General features: G+C 51.5%; 1 protein-coding gene across 1 annotated transcript in view; it reads left to right on the top strand.

The window, feature by feature from the left end:
* Window positions 1-19,794, top strand: part of DNAH17 (dynein axonemal heavy chain 17) — a 126,896-nt gene that overhangs the window by 73,504 nt on the left and 33,598 nt on the right. The window contains exons 48-59 of the mRNA XM_004432828.3: window positions 1,884-1,986; window positions 2,695-2,842; window positions 3,223-3,314; window positions 5,524-5,685; window positions 6,201-6,365; window positions 6,566-6,757; window positions 12,028-12,294; window positions 13,472-13,633; window positions 15,253-15,486; window positions 17,033-17,197; window positions 18,911-19,006; window positions 19,178-19,395. Coding sequence (XP_004432885.1) covers window positions 1,884-1,986; window positions 2,695-2,842; window positions 3,223-3,314; window positions 5,524-5,685; window positions 6,201-6,365; window positions 6,566-6,757; window positions 12,028-12,294; window positions 13,472-13,633; window positions 15,253-15,486; window positions 17,033-17,197; window positions 18,911-19,006; window positions 19,178-19,395 — 2,004 coding nt within the window. The remainder of the gene's footprint in view (window positions 1-1,883; window positions 1,987-2,694; window positions 2,843-3,222; window positions 3,315-5,523; window positions 5,686-6,200; window positions 6,366-6,565; window positions 6,758-12,027; window positions 12,295-13,471; window positions 13,634-15,252; window positions 15,487-17,032; window positions 17,198-18,910; window positions 19,007-19,177; window positions 19,396-19,794) is intronic.

Here is a 19,794-nt window from a genome sequence, read left to right as displayed (position 1 = left end):
ACATTTTGATTATGATGTGTCTTGGTGTGGGCCTCTTTGGGTTTATCTTGTTTGGGGCTCTCTGTGCTTCCTGTACCTGGATGTCTGTTTCCTTCCTTAGGTTAGGGAAGTTTTCATCTATTATTTCTTGAAATAGATTCCCTGCCCCCTTGTCTCACTCTTCTCCTTCCGGGACACCTATAACATGGATGTTAGTGCGCTTGATGTTGTCCCAGAGGCCCCTTAGACTGTCCTCAGTCTTTTTAATTCTTTTCTCTTTTACCTGTTCACCTCGGGTAATTTCTTCTAGTCTTTCGTCCAGCTCACAGATCCGTTCTTCTGTATCCTCTACTCTGCTTTTGAGTCCCTCTAATGAATTTTTCATTTCCAGTATTGTATTCTTCATTTCTGATTGGTTCTTTTTTATATCTTCCATTTCTTAGTTGACATTCTCACTGAGTTCATCTATTCTTCTCCCCAGATCAGTGAGCATCCTTAACACTCTTAGTTTGAACTCTCTGTCGGGTAGGTTGCTCATTTCTGTTTCACTTAGTTCCTTTTCTGGGGTTTTGTCCTGTTCCCTTACTTGGAATGTATTCTTTTGCCTCTTCATTTTGCCTCTTTCCCTGTGCTTGTGTCTACGTATTAGGTAGGTCAGCTACGTCTCCTGTTCTTGGATAGGTGACTTTATGTAACTGATGGCTTAGGAGGCTTCCAGTGTGCTTCCCTCAGTTCTCAAAGTTCCAGGGGTGACCCCTATGTGGGCTACGTGTATCCTTCTGTTGTGGCCTGTTTGCTCTCCCTGTAGGCGCCCAGGGAGGCTGAGTTATGCTCCTGGCCAGCTATTGTAATGCTCAGCTGCTTGTAGTTGTTGTGGGCCCTTCAGTCTCTTTATCAGGTGTGGGGATCCCCAGCACAGTTGGCTGCAAGTTCTAATACCACATTTGTGTTGCAGTATTTCTTTTAAGTGAGTAGGCCCCCACCGTGGCAGGTTGTTAGGCTCAGGGCCTTACAATTGCTGTAAGCCTCTAGCCTATTAGGTCTCTTGTCAGCTCTCTGAGGATTGCAGCTGGGTGGGGCTGGCCTCAGGCACAGGAGCACCCAATTGTATCAGGACCTGGGGAAGGAAGGACTTCTTAAACACAAGTTTTAGAAGCATAAAGTAGAGGCCAAAACGTGATTACTTTAATTTACATCGAAATTAAGAGATTTTGTTCTCAAGAGACACCAAGGGGAAGCATACATACAGAGTTTACAGAATGGGAAAAAACTTGCAGTGTCTAAAACTGACAGTGGAGGACTATCTGGAGTGTACAAGGAATTCCTGCAAACCTGCAAGAACAGGCAACAACCCCCAAGAGAAACAAATGCATAATGGGGGAAAAACCCCAAAGGCCAATTACATGAAAAGATGCACAAACTCTTTATATCCTTTAAACTCATCTGAGCCCCTGGATGTTTTAGCAGTGCCCTGGCATCAAGGAAATTATTCTGCCGATTTAATAATAATAATCATAATTATTAATAATTATAATGATCATGGGGGGTGGTAAACATTTATTACACCCCTGCTGTGTTTCAGGTACCCTCCAAGTACGTTTGCATGTGTTAGCTCATTTCGTCCTTACAGAGACTCATTGCACAGATGAGAACACTGAGGCAGGAGAGAGTAACCAGCTTACCCAGAGTCCTGATGCTACTAAATGGAAGAGCTGGAGTATGAGCCCAGCCCTGCACGCTGAGCCACTCTGTTTAGAAATTTTTCTTGAGAGCATGAAGTAAAATCGGCTGTTTCACATACAATCAACATTTATTGAGGGTTTTTTCCTTAACCATATGCAAGGCATCTTTGGGGGTGGGTGGGGGGCCGGTGGCACAACTGTACACTGGTCTCCCTTGTGCAGGTATGACAGACAGAAGCTGACGCTGAAGGACGTCCATAACTGTCAGTACGTGGCTTGCATGAATCCCACTTCTGGATCCTTCACCATCGACCCCAGACTTCAGGTAGGCAGAAATCAATCTCATTTCAGTCAGCGGCCGCAGGTCTGAGGCTCATTTTGGCAAATGAGAGTAACAGCATTGCTTTGGGATGTTAGGGCTGCAGGCTGACGTTCTCTGGAGAACTCCCCAACCTTCCAGAATGTGTCAGGAAGTTCTGGGGGGGCGGCCTGTCAAGAGGCTAGCCCTTTCCCGGGGTCCCAAAGGGCTGCCAGACTTAGCTAATAAAAATACAGATGCCCAGTCAAATCTGAATTTCAGATAAACAGCAAATATTTGTTTATCATAAGCATGTCCCATACAATATCTGGGACATAGTTATACTGAAAAAAATTATTTGTTGCCTATCTGAAATTCAGACTTAACAGGATATCCTGTGTTATATCCGCAACCCCACCCAGGCAGGACCTCACCTTTGAATTATCTAAGCAGATGGAGACCTGGAATATAAACCCAGGCCTATGCTCTGAGACACGCTTTTGCCCCTGCCAACATTTTTCTTGAGAGCATGAAGTAAACTTGGTTGTTGCAAAGATAATCAATATTTAATGGGATTTTACCGCAGACAAGACTCAGGGAGGGAAACTGTCCATTCTGATCATGCTCACAAGACATTAGGTGATGAGGACAGAGTCTGATCCCTGAGAAGGCGGCCCCGGCCATGAGCTGGACCCCGAGAGCTGCCTGCTGAGGGTTTGTGGTTGTTCTGGGCAGCGCCACTTCTGCGTGTTTGCTGTGAGCTTCCCAGGCCAGGACGCCCTCACGACCATCTACAACACGATCCTGGCCCAGCACCTGGCCTTTCGCTCCGTCCCCGTGGTGGTTCAGAGGATGAGCAGCCAGCTGGTGGCCTCGGCCCTGGGTAAGCTGGCCAGCCTCATCCCCTCTCCTGTCAGTAAAGCCTACTGCTTTATGGGGCTAATGGCTGCTTCAGATTTTCCCCTGGTAAATATTTTATTTATACTTTTAAATCAATATGTTTTAAATGATGCTATGTTTCAACAGGAGATTATTGTGAAATCTGATTGCTTGAGGGGAGGCAGAGGATAGGAAATTCAGCATACAGAAACGATTCACACATCAGTAGAGCAGCAAACTTCCTCCCTCTTCAGCTGTGCAGATTTCTTACTTAAATGGTCACCATTTCATAGTCCATTTGCTTTAGAAACTATATCTTAAGCTTTACGCTTCCTGAGGCCATTAAGAGTACGTAAGAATCGATGTGTCTTTTTCCTATAACAGCCCTGCATCAGAAAGTCACAACAACATTTCTTCCCACGGCCATTAAGTTTCACTATGTCTTCAACCTCAGGGACCTCTCCAATATTTTCCAGGTACTGCTCTTTTAGCTCTCTGTCATGCCACGTATGGCCAAGTCCCTGATCCACAGGTGCTCTCCTCCCCTGCCACTCTCAGGAGAGAAAGCAAAGTGACCTATGGACTGATGACAGTGATGATGATATAATGATGATGTGTTGATGATGATGATAATGATAATGTGATGATAGTGATGATGGTGATGGTGACAATGATAGTAATAATGATGGTGATGATAATGATGGTGATGGTGACAATGATAGTAATAATGATGGTGGTGATGATGATGGTGATGGTGATGATAATGATAATGTGCTGATAGTGATGATGATGATGATGATGGTGATGGTGACAATGATAGTAATAATGATGGTGATGATGATGATAGTGATGGTGACAATGATGGTAATAATGATGGTGGTGATGGTGATGATAATGATAATGTGCTGATAGTGATGATGATGATAATGGTGATGGTGACAATGATAGTATTAATGATGGTGATGATGATGATGGTGATGGTGACAATGATGGTAATAATGATGGTGGTGATGGTGATGATGGTGATGGTGATGATAATGATAATGTGCTAATGGTGATGATGATGGTGATGGTGACAATGATAGTAATAATGATGGTGATGATAATGATGGTGATGGTGACAATGAGGGTAATAATGATGGTGATGATAATGATGATGATGTAATGATGTGATGATGATGATGGTGATGATAGTGATGATATTGATGATGGTGATGATGATGATGGTGATAATGATGGTGATGATGATAATGTTGATGATGGTGGTGGTGGTGGTGATGATGATGATGATGATAGTGATGGTGATGATGGTGATGATAGTGATGATATTAATGATGATGATGATGTTGATGATGGTGATGCTGATGGTGCTGATGGTGATGGTGATGATAGTGATGATGTTGATGATGGTGGTGGTGATGGTGATAATGATGATGATACTGATGATGGTGATAATAATGATGATGGTGATGTGATGGTGATTATGATAATTGGTGGTGATGGTGATAATAATGATGATGATGATCATGATGATGGTGATGGTGATGATAGTGTTGATAATGATGGTGATGGTGATGGTGCTGCTGATGCTGATGACAATAATGATCATAGTGATGATGGTGATGATGACTGTATGAGGATAATGGTTTTGATGGTGACAGTGATGGTGATGATAGTGATAGTGACGATGATGATGATGGTGATGATGTTGATAATGGTGAGGATGATAATCGATGGTGATGGTGATGATGACAATGGTGATAATAATGGTGATAGTGACAAGGATGCTGATGGTGATGATAATAATGATGGTGATGAAGATGGTGATGGTGATGATAGTGATGATGTTTCCTCTTATTTATTGACTGTTTAGTCTGAGCCCTGCACTGGATTTGGTCACTTACACCTCCATTTTCTCGTCCAAACAGCATGTAATATGCTCATATGTCCCCATTTTACAGAAGGGAGTCTAAGGCTCAGGGAGATTAAGTCGTGCCCATCTCCTCTGACTTCAAGTGTCAGTTCAAATGTCGTGCCCTCAAGAGGCCCCTCCTCATCCCCATGCACTCTATCTCACTGCCTCTGTTTATGTCATTCATAACATATCTCATCACAATGTGTAACCACCTTGTTATGTTGTTTGCCTAGTTATATCTCCCTACTAGAACATAAACTCCATGAAGGTAGGGTCTGTCTTGTCGTCACTGTGTTCTCAGAGCCCAGGAGAGTGCCTGGAAAGGAGCAGACCCTCAATAAGCACCTGTTAAACTTTCCCAGGTCACTTGGTTGGTAAATGGCCAAGCCAGGACTGAACCCAAGCAGGCTTCCCGCAGAGCCCAAGCTTGTAACCCAGTGCTCTGTGGCCTTTGATAGTTTGGCTCCCCACAATGATCAGCCTCTCTTGTCCCTTCTCCACCATCCACCCTATGAGAGGATGAAGCCCTTAGCCCTCTCTTATGAGGAAAATTCCCCCACCTCTCTCAGGCCACAGACACACCCTCCAGTCTCCAGGATTTGCATGGCCTTGGCAATCAGTGGCTTCCCTGGCCCCAAGTGGACATTGCATCAGCACCTTAGTGGATTACTCCCTGGGGAAGTTACCCGTTTTCTCGTTTCATCTACATACAGCACTTGGCTTGCCTCATAACCTAGCTAAAGATGCTGACCATCCTGTGTCTGGGGCAGGGACTCTTATTCTCCACAGCAGAGGTCCTGAAAACCCCACTTGACCTCGTTCGCCTCTGGCTGCATGAAGCTGAAAGAGTGTACGGCGACAAAATGGTCGATGAGAAAGACCAGGAAATATTGCGCAGAATCACCATTGCTTCCACCAAGAAGTTCTTTGACGTAAGTCAAGCCACCAAGTCCCTCTGCTGAGCCCCGAAAGGCACCAAGTGGGCAGAGTGTCTGGGGCCGGTGATAACCCCAGCCCTCCTGGAAGGGCCCTTGGGTGGGGGTGGGGAGGACCACGTTGGGCCCCACAAAATGACTCTGTCATGTGGGTGTGCGTCTTAGTGAGAAGAAATTGACCCCTTGGTAGATCAGGATGTGGTGCCCTCACTCCATCCACTTAGACTGGAGAAATGGCCCTGCTTGGGTCAGTGTGCTCCACTGCTGTGTCCTGGGTTTTCTTGACGGAATGCTTTTTTTGGATGATCAGTTCATTCCTGATATGATGGGGATAGGACCATCTCACCAGGGAATTTTGCCCAGCGGTTTGCAGGTCCCCTGGCAGTAGTGGTTTGCACCCCTGAAGACTTGGCATGGCATCCTGATGTGACCGTGATAAGGTGCTGGGGCTGCTGTTAATTATCTGTGTCCGTGGTGGCAAACAACAGAAGCATCTCATCTCTTATTTCTAGGATCTTGGTGATGAGCTCTTATTTGCCAAACCGAATATCTTCTGCCACTTTGCTCAAGGGATTGGGGATCCCAAATACCTCTCGGTAACCGACACGGCTCATCTGAACAAGCTCCTAGTGGACGTCCTAGACAGTTACAATGAAGTCAATGCAGTCATGAACTTGGTGAGTGGTGCTCGAGCTGACAGCATGGGCAAGGGGCCTGGACACGGATTTCTTCTTCTGTCTCGTTGTGAACATCTCAGTGGCACTGGGGGGCTGCGTGACTCATGGCAAGCGCTGCTAGGGGCTGGGGAGATTCTGTGCTGTGGAAGGAGGTGAGTCCATGCGTGGTGCAATGTCGAGGCGTCTCTTGGTCTCTCCAGGTGCTGTTTGAAGATGCGGTGGCTCACATCTGCAGGATCAATCGCATTCTGGAGTCTCCCCGGGGGAATGCCCTGCTGGTGGGGGTGGGCGGCAGTGGCAAGCAGAGCCTCTCGCGCCTGGCCGCCTACATCAGTGCCCTGGACGTGTTTCAGATCACCCTCAAGAAGGGCTACGGGATCCCAGACCTCAAGGTGAGACGTCGCTTTTCAGTAAGCCTCCTTTGGGGAGGGGAAGCAGAGAAAACTCTCACCACTCCCATTTCCAAAATGATGCCAGCCAGCACAGAGAATCCGAATGCCACCAGTGGGCTCTTCGTCTTAGAAAGGAAAGGCCAGTGGCCCCGTGGCTTAGCGGTTAAGTGCACGCGCTCCGCTACTGGCAGCCCAGGTTCGGATCCCAGGTGCGCACCGACGCACCGCTTCTCCAGCCATGCTGAGGCCGCGTCCCACATACAGCAACTAGAAGGATGTGCAGCTATGACATACAACTATCTACTGGGGCTTTGGGGAGAAAAAAAGGAGGAGGATTGGCAATAGATGTTAGCTCAGAGCCCGTCTTCCTCAGCAACAAAAAAAAAAAGAAGAGGAATGGCATGGATGTTAGCTCAGGGCTGATCTTCCTCACAAAACAAAAAAAAAGAAAGGAAAGGCCAGGAGACATTTTGGCCAGCGCCCATGTCCAAGTGATGAAGGTGAAAAGAAGTGTGGGTCTCAATTACCTGGGAGATTTGAGTCCATAAAGTCAACACGGGTGATAGCAGCAAAGGGATTTGGTTCGGGCCCCTGGTTACCGCATCGTTCTGCATTGTTCCCAGTTCTCCAGATTAAATCATTCAGAACCATTGCTAGGTGTCTAACTACATGCCTGGGGCTTTGGGTGGCTGCTTTTTGAATTAATGAAATAAACGTTAGCGTAAAGAGGTCTCCCATCCCAAGACACAAGACATGCCACCAAGGCTTTTTATTGATTTCTTTTTCCTGAAAACTTGCTCTCTCAGGGAACTGTGTGCTAGTCAAACATGATTAGTCCAGAGCAAGTCATCACAGTGCTTCAGATTAGAAGTGAAATGATTTGACCACGTCACATGGGCGTGTCTCTCTTTGCCTTGGTGCTGAGGCTGCTTCTGTGGGCCAGGACAGTGCCAGACCCAGGGGGACCCTGCCCACACCACATGGCCCCAAGGCAGCCCTGGCCTGGCAGCTCTCGCTGGACAGATCTGGAGCCCTGCCAGAGCTCGGCGCCTGGGATCTCGGCGGGAGGGGGTGGTCTGCAGGCAGAGGCCTGGGGAAGGACAATGGGGACAAAGAGCTAATTCTCAGTCCTGCTCTCCCAGCACTGCCCAGTGGGCTGTGCCAGGGACAGTAACTCAGGTAGGCGTCCGGCTTCTGGTTGTCATTGTCCCCAGTGCATTCTACTCTTTCTATCAAGGGACTAGCCAACTGTATTTTTAAATCGCGGTGTTAAGGGAAAGGTCTTCCTTATCTCGGAGAGACCGGGAGACGCCTTCTCACAAACACTGCCTCCTGAGCTGAATCGGCCTGGTTCTCAGCTTGGCCAATTCAGTTAGTTCACGTTGATTTCCCCAAGGGCAGTCAAGTGTAGCTAGAATCCTCACATCTAGAGCTGTATGGTTTTACTGAGTTTTCTCTGTTGAAAAGTTTCTATTCTATTAGCTAAATAGTAATGGTTTATTTTCGTGATTCCATCATGCTGTTTGCTCTGTCCTTATGAGGATTTTGTTCCTGATACCTCACTTTAGGGCCAGTGGCGGGTGTTCAGTCTTAACAGTATTATTTTACTCAAAGGCATTAGCTGCAGCAGCTCTGTGATCCATTCTCTCACAATTCATTACTCCTACACCCACAGTGAACTGGCTCTGCACCAATCATTTGTTATCATTTATTAAGCAGCTTCTGTGGATTTGGAAGTAAAGCCAGAGAGAAACAGGACTAACGGACCTTGCATGTATTAGGGGAAGCAGACTCCTGAACAGTTACAAGATATAATTGCTCTAATAATAGTGTCACAGTGAGATGTTATATGTATATGTATATTAGTGTAACATGTATGCTCACGATTATGTAATATATATTATATTATAAAATCCCTTCCATCATCTTTGGGCGCCCACTGAAGGTTAGAGATGCGGCAGGAAAGGGATCGGGATCCAACCCCGGGGGACATCATGTGCCACGTGGAAAATCCTGGACTTGGTTCTGAGAAAATGAGATGCCATCAAGATGTTGGAGCAGAGGAGGGGCAAGACCTGGTGGTGTCCTGAAACAAAGTGGAGGGTGGTTTGAAGACGGCAGAGATTGCCGCAGGGTGACTGGTGAGGAGGTGCCGCAGAGCCCCGCTGACCCCACAAAGGCTGGAACTGGGCGGTGCAGTAAGAAGGGAGAAGGGAGAGATGTGAGCGAGAGTGAGGCAGTGGGCCAGCGAGGCCTCTGCCTACCCCATAGGAGTGTGTGGAGGTGGGGGCATCGCTGGGATCCCACCCACTGATCCCAGCTCCCCGTGCCCCACCCCCACACACAGTCCCCAGGCCAGGAAGTGGCGTGCATTTTAGTCCCGTGAGACCTTTCCCAAGGCCCAAGAAGTAGCCCAGAGAGCTGGGTCGGAACCCATGGAGAAGGCCTTGAAGCTGAGTGAGGGGCCGGCCTGTGGTCTAAGCAGCCCAGGTGGCCTCCCTGACTTCCAGCAAAGGTTGAACAGTGAGGGGCGGGGAGTGGCCATCAGACCAAGAGGAGGTCGGAGCTGGACCTTGTGTTTATGTGGCCTGTGATGAAAGCTCACTGTCCAGCTCACACCCCTGGCCACACCCCTTCCTCCCGCTTCCCTGAGACTCACTCCCAAATCTTGCTCCTCTCTACCGGCAATGGCAATGGCTACAGTGAGGAAAGGGCCTCTGAAGTATGCTCTAGCCAGAGAGGGGAGCGTGTGCCGCCTCCATTAACGCTGATCCCTAGATGCACTAGGTGCAGGCGATCATTAACATCCTTGGGTGTGACTGTCCAGATCTGCCCCCTCCTCCTTCATGGTGAGTGAGAAGGGCCCCGCAGGAGCTGAGCTTCTGGAGCAGACGATGACGTTCGCAGCTAGAGCAATTACTAGCCTGATGGCGCCCTCAACCAGACAGGAGATGAAGAGGTCGGTGGAGAACTTGGCTGGGGCGAAGGCAGCCAAGATGCAGGTGCCGGGAGAAACCGAGATAATGAATGCTGTGTCGCGTGTGTGGCCGTCCGAGGAACTTAGGGGATACTGGCAAGAGACGGCCAACACTCGAGTGGATATAGAGGTTGGAAAGTGCAGGAAAAGGTGGGAAGTAGAGATATTGGGACAGGCCCCAGTGGCCTAGGAGGCTGGGAGTGGGGGAGACTGTGCAAGAGAGAAGGAACAGGTGCAGGCGAGACGGAATCCCTGGGGTGGGCAGGATGAGGACCACAGCACAGAGCAGCGGTCGGCAGGGACGGAGTGAGTGCCACGGTGGGAAGGTGTGGCAGGGAAGGCCCGAGAAGGTGGAGCTTAAAGATGGTGGGATCAAGGTCACAGAGAATCCAGGCAGGTGGGACAGCTGAGGAAGGCCCTGTGGTCTGGGCTGCAGCAGGCTCTCCCGGGGGCGCAGAGGAGAGAGCCCGGGGGCAGGAGCTGAAGAGAGAGGGCAAGAGGAGAAGGTGCAGCAGAAGAGGAGCCGCAAGACTGAGGAACGCCATCTTCCACAAGTGAAGCCACTTAGCCCCGTTCCTAGGCCTTGATGGGCCATCAGTCTTTCCAGAATCTTCTGCTCTGACCTGGATCCTGCAGCAATTAGCTTCGCTCTCTCCAAGCTGTATCCCTTGCCTTAGCAAGCCTAACCTGTTTCGGAATCTGAACCTGGTGGAACTTTGCAGCTTTCCATCCGGTCGTGCCAACTGCAGGCGTGAAGAACCCTCAGCGGTTTGCCTGAGGACGCAGGCGTTTGTGGTCCCCACCTGCCAGAAGCTGCCTTCTGACTTGAATCACCGCCTGCTCTCCTTCCGCCTCCCCAGGGATGGCCGCTGGGCCCACGCGTACAATTCAGCCTCCGAATTTTCGATATAGGTCACGAATTCTGGCATTGTCAGCCTCCAGCCAACGCACGTGATAGGACTGTGAGCTGAGAAGAGCAATTCTTTCTGACTCTGACAGTGGGACCCCCTTGGAGGCTGAGAGCAAGGGTGCAGCATTGCTGGACTCCCACCTATGCTTTTCCAAGCTCAGGGTTCCCTTTGACTTGTTTTTTTAGCTTGTCGAAAAACATGGAATTGGAGGCTTGCTTTTGACCCCAGTTACACCCCAGTCAACTCCAGCTCAGGGACCTCGGTGACGTTGAGATAGATGTTCCTCTCTGAACAGAGATGGCAGGGAGGTGGGCTGCTCTCAAAGGGCAGAGCTGAGCCTTTTATTGGCACACAGGTCTTCTAGAAAAATCAGGCATTATAGATAAGGAAATCACCAAAACCCTGAAAATTCACATTAATACTAGATGACACTGACAGACATTTTTAGTGTATATTTACAATCTACACATGTAAATTGGTGTATTTTTCAAAAATAGCAAGCTATTCATACTACTCTGTAACATATCTTTTTTTTTCACTGATCTCCTTCATTTATTCTTCCAGAACAACCATGCGATTATTTTGTTGAGTTATTTCTTTGAATCCTACTAGTAATGTGATAGGAGTTACCTTAAGTGTAGGGATTCCTTTGAGGAATGTTCCTTCTTTCCAATATTAAGTCTGCCAATCCAGGACTGTGGTGATTTATTCAGGGCCTTTTTTAGGGTGCCCATTCGAGAGTTTTTTTTTCCTTTTTCTGTGCATGGTAAAACACACATAACACAAAATTAATCATTTTAACTATTCAGTTCAGTGACATTAGGTACATTCACATTGTTGTGCAGCCATCACCACCATCCATCTCCAGAACTCTTTCATCTTCCCAAATTGACACTCTGTCCCCAGTGAACACTCACTCCCCATCCTCCTCCCCCAGCCCCTGGCACACACCATCCTACTTTCTGTCTCAATGAATTTGACTGCTCTAGGGACCTCGTGTAAGTGGAATCATACAGTATTTGTCCTTTTGAGATTGGCTTATTTCACTGAGTGTAATGTCCTCAAGGTTCATCCTTGTAGCAAGTGTCAGAATTTCCTTCCTTTTTAAGGCCGAGTGATACTCCACTGTATGAATGGACCCCATTGTGTTTATCCGTCGTCTGTCCACAGACACTCTGGGTGTTGCCACCTTTGGGCTGTTGTGAATAGTGCTGCTGTGAGCGTGGGTGTTCTCCACTTGAGGTTTTGGATCTCTTTCTACAGACCCTGCACATATCTTACAAAGTTGATCTCCAGGTGTCCCTTCCTGGATGGTTGTGGGGGGTGCTTCTAAACGAGCATCTTCTTGGCAAGGACCCTAAGCGTGTCCTCCTCGGGTCCAGGTTGACCTGGCCGCCCAGTACATCAAGTCGGCCGTGAAGAACGTTCCCTCAGTGTTCCTGATGACAGACTCCCAGGTGGCCGAGGAGCAGTTCCTGGTGCTGATCAATGACCTGTTGGCCTCGGGGGAGATCCCGGGGCTGTTTATGGAGGACGAGGTGGAGAACATCATCTCCTCCATGCGACCGCAAGTGAAGTCCCTTGGCACAACCGACACTCGGGAAGCATGCTGGAAATTCTTCATTGAAAAAGTGCGCAGGCAGCTGAAGGTAGGAGACTCATCTTCGCAGGGTCCCCGGAGCCCGACGTGGTGCCCGTTGCCTTCCCGGCTCCGGGCCTTGCTCTGTGCAGAGGTGGGGCTGTCACCTCACAGGCTGTGGAAATCTGCTGGGAGAGTGGGGGGTGCTGCCTGAGGGATGTGGGCCGTTGGAGGTGTCTCATTGCCAAAAGAAGTGTTTTATATACAGCCCCACCCCCAGCAAGTTTAAATAGATAAGTGCACCCTGACCTTGAACATTCCCTCTTAGGGAAAGTAGGCTGAACCACCCTAGTTAGACTGAGAGCTGTTTGGAGCCTTTTCTCCCTCCTCGTCAGTGTCCCGTAAGGGCGGCTGTCCCTGGCCTGGTGGTGCTGCCCTTTGGGAGGGTCCAACCCCATAGCCCTTCTAGGTACCTGCTGGCTACCATTTTTCCCTGCTTCATGCACATAAAGCAAGTTTCCTCTTTACGTCCCCTCTCTGGGTTACACAGTCCAATCAGTGAATATGATTTGGGATCTAACAGAGTCCCCTGGTGGATGTTCCCTGCGCCCGGCTCCTTCCTCGGTGCTCTGCCTGGCTCTTTGTCAGTGGAACAGCCACGTCCAGTGAGCCAACTGCTGTACTCATGGAAGAAGGGACCACAGAACGAGGAGGGGGCTGGGAGCCTGAGGCTTCCACGAGAAGGAGTTGCCAGCAAAAGGGAAACCAGGGCCTGTCTCCACAGCACCTTCTACTGCTGGGAGCCCAGGGAGTCCTGGCCTGGCTGGGGACAGCCACCATCCTTGGGGGCCTGGAGGAGGCTCCATGTCCCCGGGGACCAGACCTGCTACAGAGATTGTAGCCCTTCCCGCCCCTGGCCTCATCTGCTCAACACGGATGCCCATTCCCCACTCCATCCTCCATCCACCTTTTCCGTCTCCCTTTGTGGGGGCCACTTCAGGAGGGCTTGGGGCTTACCCCTGCACCCTCACATCACTAGTGAGAGTTGTAAAGTCAGTTGGGCATTTATCCACTGTGAAGCAATGGCCACACCTCAAACTCAGAACCAGGAATGTGCTCCCCAGACATCTGAAGACAGAGACCCTGCAGAGCCTTTTCCTTCTACATGGACTTTCTGCAGAGGTGACATGATTTGGCCTCAGCACTGCCATCCCCCAATGAGCGGCTCATCTGTGTCCCTCATCTAGGTGATTCTGTGTTTCTCCCCTGTGGGCTCTGTCCTACGTGTTCGAGCAAGAAAATTCCCTGCTGTGGTCAACTGCACGGCCATCAACTGGTTCCATGAGTGGCCAGAAGACGCCCTGGTGTCCGTCAGTGCCCGCTTCCTGGAAGAAACCGAGGGGATTCCGGTGAGTCATTGGGCCCGGCTTCCTCTGCCACCTTCAGTGCCGGCACTCACAGAGCCGGGAGGACTGGCTGCATGGGAGAGACGGATCGGGGTCATCTGCATCCAGGGCCGGGATTAGGGTGAGGCAGGTGAGGGACTCGCCTTGGGCACAAAATTTAAGGGGGCCCTCAAAACCTCAGTCATCAAGATCAGTGACTTTTTTACACAGTATTTTTAAAAAATCAATATTAATGCTGAAACATTCACAATGAACAAAATATCAGAACTATAAACAAAGGCAGGCTGCTGTTTGTTTGTTTCACGGCCCGGCATTACTGTGCTAGGGGATGGTCATGTCACTCAGCCCAGGGTGCCTGGCCCACGCGGCCGTGGCCATTCAAGAGGGTTGATGCCTGCGTGCAAAGACATTGAGCAACCCAGGCCTTAAACTCCGTCCCTGATGGGAGCTGACCGGAGAGGCTGTGTTCACTACGATGGGTGTGTACAGGGCGCACACTTTGTCCTGCCTCAGGCTCCAACGCGGCTCTGCCCAGGGCTGCTCCCTCATCCCTGACCTGCCCTTTTGATGGGGCGTGACAAGTGTGATGGGGCCATATGTCTCCTTTTCTTGTCTTTTGCAGTGTCTTTTCTTTTAATTGAAGGATAGTGCCCACTTTGCTGTTTGAGCTAATTGCCCCTAGAAATGACCATTGAACTCTGACCCAGCCAGTGCGAGTGATGAGCGGCCCGGGGATAAATTATACGTTGTTATCATGTTTTATGTATTTTGAACACATATTCATTTATGAAGTAGGATAAAAGAAACCTGAAGTTAACTTTTTCCCTCGTTTTTAACATGGGTAAAATCCTCCGCTTGTCATCGTTAGAGTGTTCGCTTGCGAGACGGCCCTTCCTGGGAACCTGCAGTGAGGACCTTTCCCTCGGGGCTCAGTTGCGGGTTTCAGTCCCCAAGACAGGGGCCCTCAGGAGCGGGGAATGGCCCCACTGCTGGCACCAGTGAGGGCCGCAGAGTAGATGCCGAAGAAGCATGTGTTGGATGAACACATTCCCAAATTAGCCTGAATTGAAATGAATATTGCTTGGACAATTCCTGGGGCAAAGCCCCCATTGCATGTCTTCAGGCAGGTAGGGCAGGTCCAGAGGGTGGAGGCCGTGACCCTGGTGTGGACCGAGGACAGAGGAGGCTGGGAAAGGAGTTACTAAACCCCAGGACCCGGAATTGGAAGTGCACGATAAGTGCTTGCAGAATTACCCAGGTTATTCAAACCTGTGGTTGGGCCCTGTGTGCTTTCCCAGGTGTGCAACAGTGTGAGCATGTGTGAGTCAGAGAGATAATAACAGCAGTGAACTCTGCTGTGTCCCAGGCACTGAGCTAACCCCAAGGCGGGGCAGTGCCACCGGCGCCCACGACAGCCCCAGCAGGTGTTGCTGTCTCATTTGACGGTTGAATGGCCGACGTTGAGAGAGGGGGTGCAGCTCATCAAGAGCCCCGGCGAGTAAGGGAAGCCCCACCTTGCTGATTCACCGTGGCCAACAGCCTCCTCTTCCCTGGGGCCCTGCAGGAATGGGGTCGCGCCCACCAGGGAACCAAGAAAGAACAGGCCCGTCTTGTCTTTGTAGCCAGAAGTCAAGACCTCCATCAGCCTGTTCATGTCCTACGTGCACACCACCGTCAACGAGATGTCCAAGGTGTACTTGGCCACCGAGAGGCGCTACAACTACACCACGCCTAAAACCTTTCTGGAGCAGATCAAGCTCTACCAGAACCTGCTGGCCAGGAAGAGAATGGAGCTGGTCGCCAAAATCGAGAGGCTGGAAAACGGCCTGATGAAACTGCAGAGCACGGCTTCTCAGGTAGGAGAGACAGGTGCTCTGGGGGCGGGTTCCAGAACCTTCCCTCACACGTGTGAAATAAAGTAAGATGAACAGGATTCCTGCCTTGGAGAAACTTCTACTCTTAAACCAGAGAGCATGTACGGGTTTGTGTTTTTTTTGTGAGGAAGATCAGCCCTGAGCTAACATCCGTTGCCAGTCCTCCTCTTTTTTTTTTTTGCTGAAGAAGATTGGCTCTGCACTAACATCTGTGCCCATCTTCCTCTACTTTGTATGGGATGCCGCCACAGCATGGCTTGACAAGCAGTGTGTCGGTGTGCGCCCGGGATCCGAACCTGCGAACCCCAGGCCACTGCAGCAGAGCACGCACACTTAACTGCTTGCGCCACTGGGCCGGCCCCGCATGTACAGGTTTTACTATGAAAAATAGATTCAGAACACTTCCGTAGTGCTGGTGTCTTGTTGGGTGCTCTACATCGGCCCCGCGGCCAGTGGGATTTGCTTATTTGGTCAAGTGCCGTCAATCAACGTGCATCTGTTCCAAAATGCCATTCATGCTGTGGGGCCCCAATCGAAAGGCTTCCACCATACTTTGTTTCACACCATATCGATTTTTAAATTTTCTGCCTGGCTTTAAATATCCTCCGTGCCGTAGTCTCGGCTTCTTTGTCTTTACTCCCTCTGCCAGGGAGCCTGGGAAACAGCCGCTGCTTCCCTGCCTGAGGCGTTCGCCAGCCAAGGAGCGCGGTGAGGGCACAGGGTCAGGGGCTGCCCTGCCCTTCTGCCCTCGAGGGAGCCTGAACCCAACCCCAGCTCTAGCGGAAGCCCTGCTGAACCGGAGCCGGGCTGGCTTATTTCAGCCACAGGCAGTGCTGGACCGTGCTGGACGGGTCAGGGCCACCCCCTATGGGGGCGGGAAGGGGAACATGGTGGTGGGGGCTGTCCAAGGAAGACAGGGCTTGGAGGAGCCATGAAGGAGCCTGCTCCCGCTCCAGACAGCTCGCTCAAAGAGGAACAGGGAGGAGCTCAGCCCAGGAGGCCGTTTCTTTTTCCCAAGTGTACCTTCCAGACATGGTCCTGGGACAGTGAGTGCCCCCCAGGCGAGGAGGGTTACAGCAACTGAGCGGCATCAAGAATGGGGAAGAATGTCTCACCCATCGCTTACTACTTCCCAGCACACCCTCCCGCCTGGCCAGGCCAGGGCCTCCCGTGTGCTCCCGAGGGAGCTCTGTGACCCTGGCTCACTGCCCCACTGGCCTCCCCGCACCCTTGGCACCGTGACTCCACAGACATATTTTTATCCGGCCACCTTGAGTGCCAACTCGCTGAGCAATAGGAATGTGTCTTTTACTTACGACCCTGGATACACAGTTGGTGCTCAATAAATACTTACCTTGGAGAAGTTGAAAAAACATGTTGAAACGAGTCACAGGGAGTCATAAGCCACTGACAGCCCTGCTGCTCTGCTCGGCCCGTGGCTGCCGTGGCCACCGGCCCACCTGAGAGGAGGGCAGCATGTGGTGGGCGGGGCCCGAGCTTGCCCATCTCGTGCTGTCTCCTCCCCTAGGTGGATGATTTAAAAGCCAAGCTGGCGGTTCAGGAGGCTGAGCTCAAGCAAAAAAATGAGAATGCAGACAAGCTGATCCACGTGGTGGGGGTGGAAACCGAGAAGGTCAGCAAAGAGAAAGCCATTGCTGACGAGGAGGAGATCAAGGTGGAGGTCATCAACAAGGTACGCAGTCAGGCCTGGCTTCAGGAGAGCTCTGCCTGCAGCTCTGCTGCTGGACCACCCAGGGTGGTCACTGTCTCCTACAGGCCCAGCAGAGGCTGAGGGCATTCCCAAACCATTGGGACCCCCGGAGGGAGGACATCTCTCCCAAGCGCAGGGCCCCCAGCTCTGAAGAGGGCTGTCCTTTAGAGAAGTGCCCATCCTGGAGCCGCGCCCCTCAAAGTGCGGTCCCCAGGCCACGGTGTGGCATCTCCGGGAGCTGGTAAGCAATGCAGGGTCTTGGGCCCCGGCCAGGCTCTGCTGAATTGGGTCTGCACTTTAACAAGGGGCCGGTGACCCGTGAGGACGTTAAGGCTTGAGAAGACTGTGTTGGAGTGTTGGTCCTCAGACTTGCTGCACCGGGAGGCCCCCAAGGTTCCCACGTCACTGGCCAGGGTGGGCTCCTAGCTGAAGGTCCATGTCGCTGTTGGTTTGACTTCTCATCACCCCTCCCTGTGTGCCTTTTGTGTCATCAGTCGTGTGTCCTTGTGAGTGTTTAAGAGTGTCCCAGTCATTGTCTACCATCCCCTGAGATGGAGGACTGTGGGCCAGCAAGTGCTTTCTATGCCTTGGGCAGGAGGAGGGGCTGGAGCTGTTCCCACCTGGTGCTGGAGTGGAGAGGGTGCCTAGGCCAGGCGGTGTGGCCAGGAGCTCTGCTCCATTTCTCACCATAACCTGCACAACCACAACCCTGTTAGGCAGATGAGGACATTGAGGCCTGGAGTGGTTGGCAACGTGCCCAAGGTCTCAGAACTAGCTAGTGGCATAGTCAGGGTCCGAGCCAGGACCCATGCCCACACCCTGAACTCTGTGGCCTGCTGTCCGATGCTCACATGCAGCTGTTAATGTCTGGGCCCCTGCCCCTCTCCAACCCCTGCACCCAGAAATGGCCACTCAGGGATGCTCCAGGGAAGAAGTGCTGGGTGCCGCCCCTAGCACAGCCGGCCGAGTCAGTGCCTTCCATGCCCCACTCCCTTAGTCATGTCCCACATTGTCCCTAGAGTAGGGTATGGAATAGGAATCTCGGGTCTTTCAGAGAGATCCCCTCCTTTCTGTCCCTCCTCTGTGCCTAGCAAAGTCCCCAGCCCCTACTGGCCTCTTCATTGCCTCTATTATCACACAGATGATGCTCCTTGTTGATGGATACCAAGCTTCTACTCATCTCTCTGCTTGGCATCCGAAGGCTTGGAGGGGTTCTTCCTGGCCCAGAGAGTGAATGAATGCATGAATGCATGCATGTGTGAATGAAGATGTTCTCACCTTCTCAAGGGCAGGACAAGCTACACTTCTGAACTGCTCCATTTTGGAGGGATTACACAATGGCACCAAAAGACAATAGGCCTCAATGCCAGGGGTGGTCTGCGTGGCCCCAGGTTTCCCCTCCAGTTCTGGAAGCTGGAGCCAATAGAAGGACCATTTACCATTCCTGAATCCCAAGTCTGCTGTCTCGGGGCTCATTCTGACCTGGTGTGTGGAGGGACAGGGGCAGAGGAGAAAGGCAGGCTCCACACCGTGACGGAGCGGGCGTGAAGGGAGGCGGGTTGCAGGGGGATGTGGCCTCTTAGACAGCTCAGACCTGCTGGGACCTGGGCTGCATGGGGGGTGGAGGCCTCCCCCTACACGTGGTCACCCAGACAGACCGCCTGCACTGATCTTTCCTATCTGGCTTCCTTCCAGAATGTCACTGAGAAACAAAAGGCTTGTGAAACGGACCTGGCCAAGGCAGAGCCGGCCCTGCTGGCCGCGCAGGAAGCTCTTGACACTCTGAATAAGGTGAGCGAGAGAAAGAAGAAACAAGACCAGCCTGGGTGGAGAGGAATCACCAGGCAGTTGGCTCAAGTGGAGCTTACAGCGGCTTCCCCAGGGTCGTCCCCAGGGCCACCAGGTCCCACTCGGAGGGCTAAATCCCCTTTCAGGTCCGTCCTGTCTGTCTGTCGTTTGCAGAACAACCTGACAGAGCTGAAGTCCTTCGGGTCCCCCCCAGACGCCGTGGTCAATGTCACGGCCGCTGTCATGATCCTGACTGCACCCGGGGGCAAGATCCCCAAGGACAAGAGCTGGAAAGCTGCAAAGATCATGATGGGCAAAGTGGACACCTTCCTGGACTCCTTGAAAAAGTTTGACAAGGAGCACATCCCTGAGGCCTGCCTGAAAGCCTTTAAGTGAGTCAGGGCGTGGCCGCGCTGGAGGGTTCTGTTCAGTTCTTGGGTTGGTTGGGAGCGCGTTAAATCCAAGCGCTGTGTGGTCCCAGAATCTCCTCCCGCCGGCCCCTGGCCCTGCAAAGTGCATTCCCCAGGGAACCTGTGCCTGCTGGGGTTGAGGCAGGGTCTTGGGCTGCATGGAGCAAGGTGGAACCCCTAAGATAGCCGGTGGCGGTCTGGGCCAATCTGGCTGCACCTGAGTTGTCCAGGTGTCGTGGTGAAGTGTGGTCCCAGGCTCCTGGGAGCCCCATCACCCTCTGTCTCCCCCACCTGGAGGAGTCAGGGCAGGTGGAAAGACCTGTGGCTCAAAATCCAGGCAGCCCCTTCCCCACGCAGCACACAGGAGGGGCCTAGGAATAC

This window comes from Ceratotherium simum, chromosome 16 (genome assembly GCF_057802395.1).
Source record: "Ceratotherium simum simum isolate JZ-2026a chromosome 16, ASM5780239v1, whole genome shotgun sequence".
NCBI classification, from domain to species: domain Eukaryota; kingdom Metazoa; phylum Chordata; class Mammalia; order Perissodactyla; family Rhinocerotidae; genus Ceratotherium; species Ceratotherium simum.
This window is presented reverse-complemented; position numbering and strand designations above follow the sequence as displayed.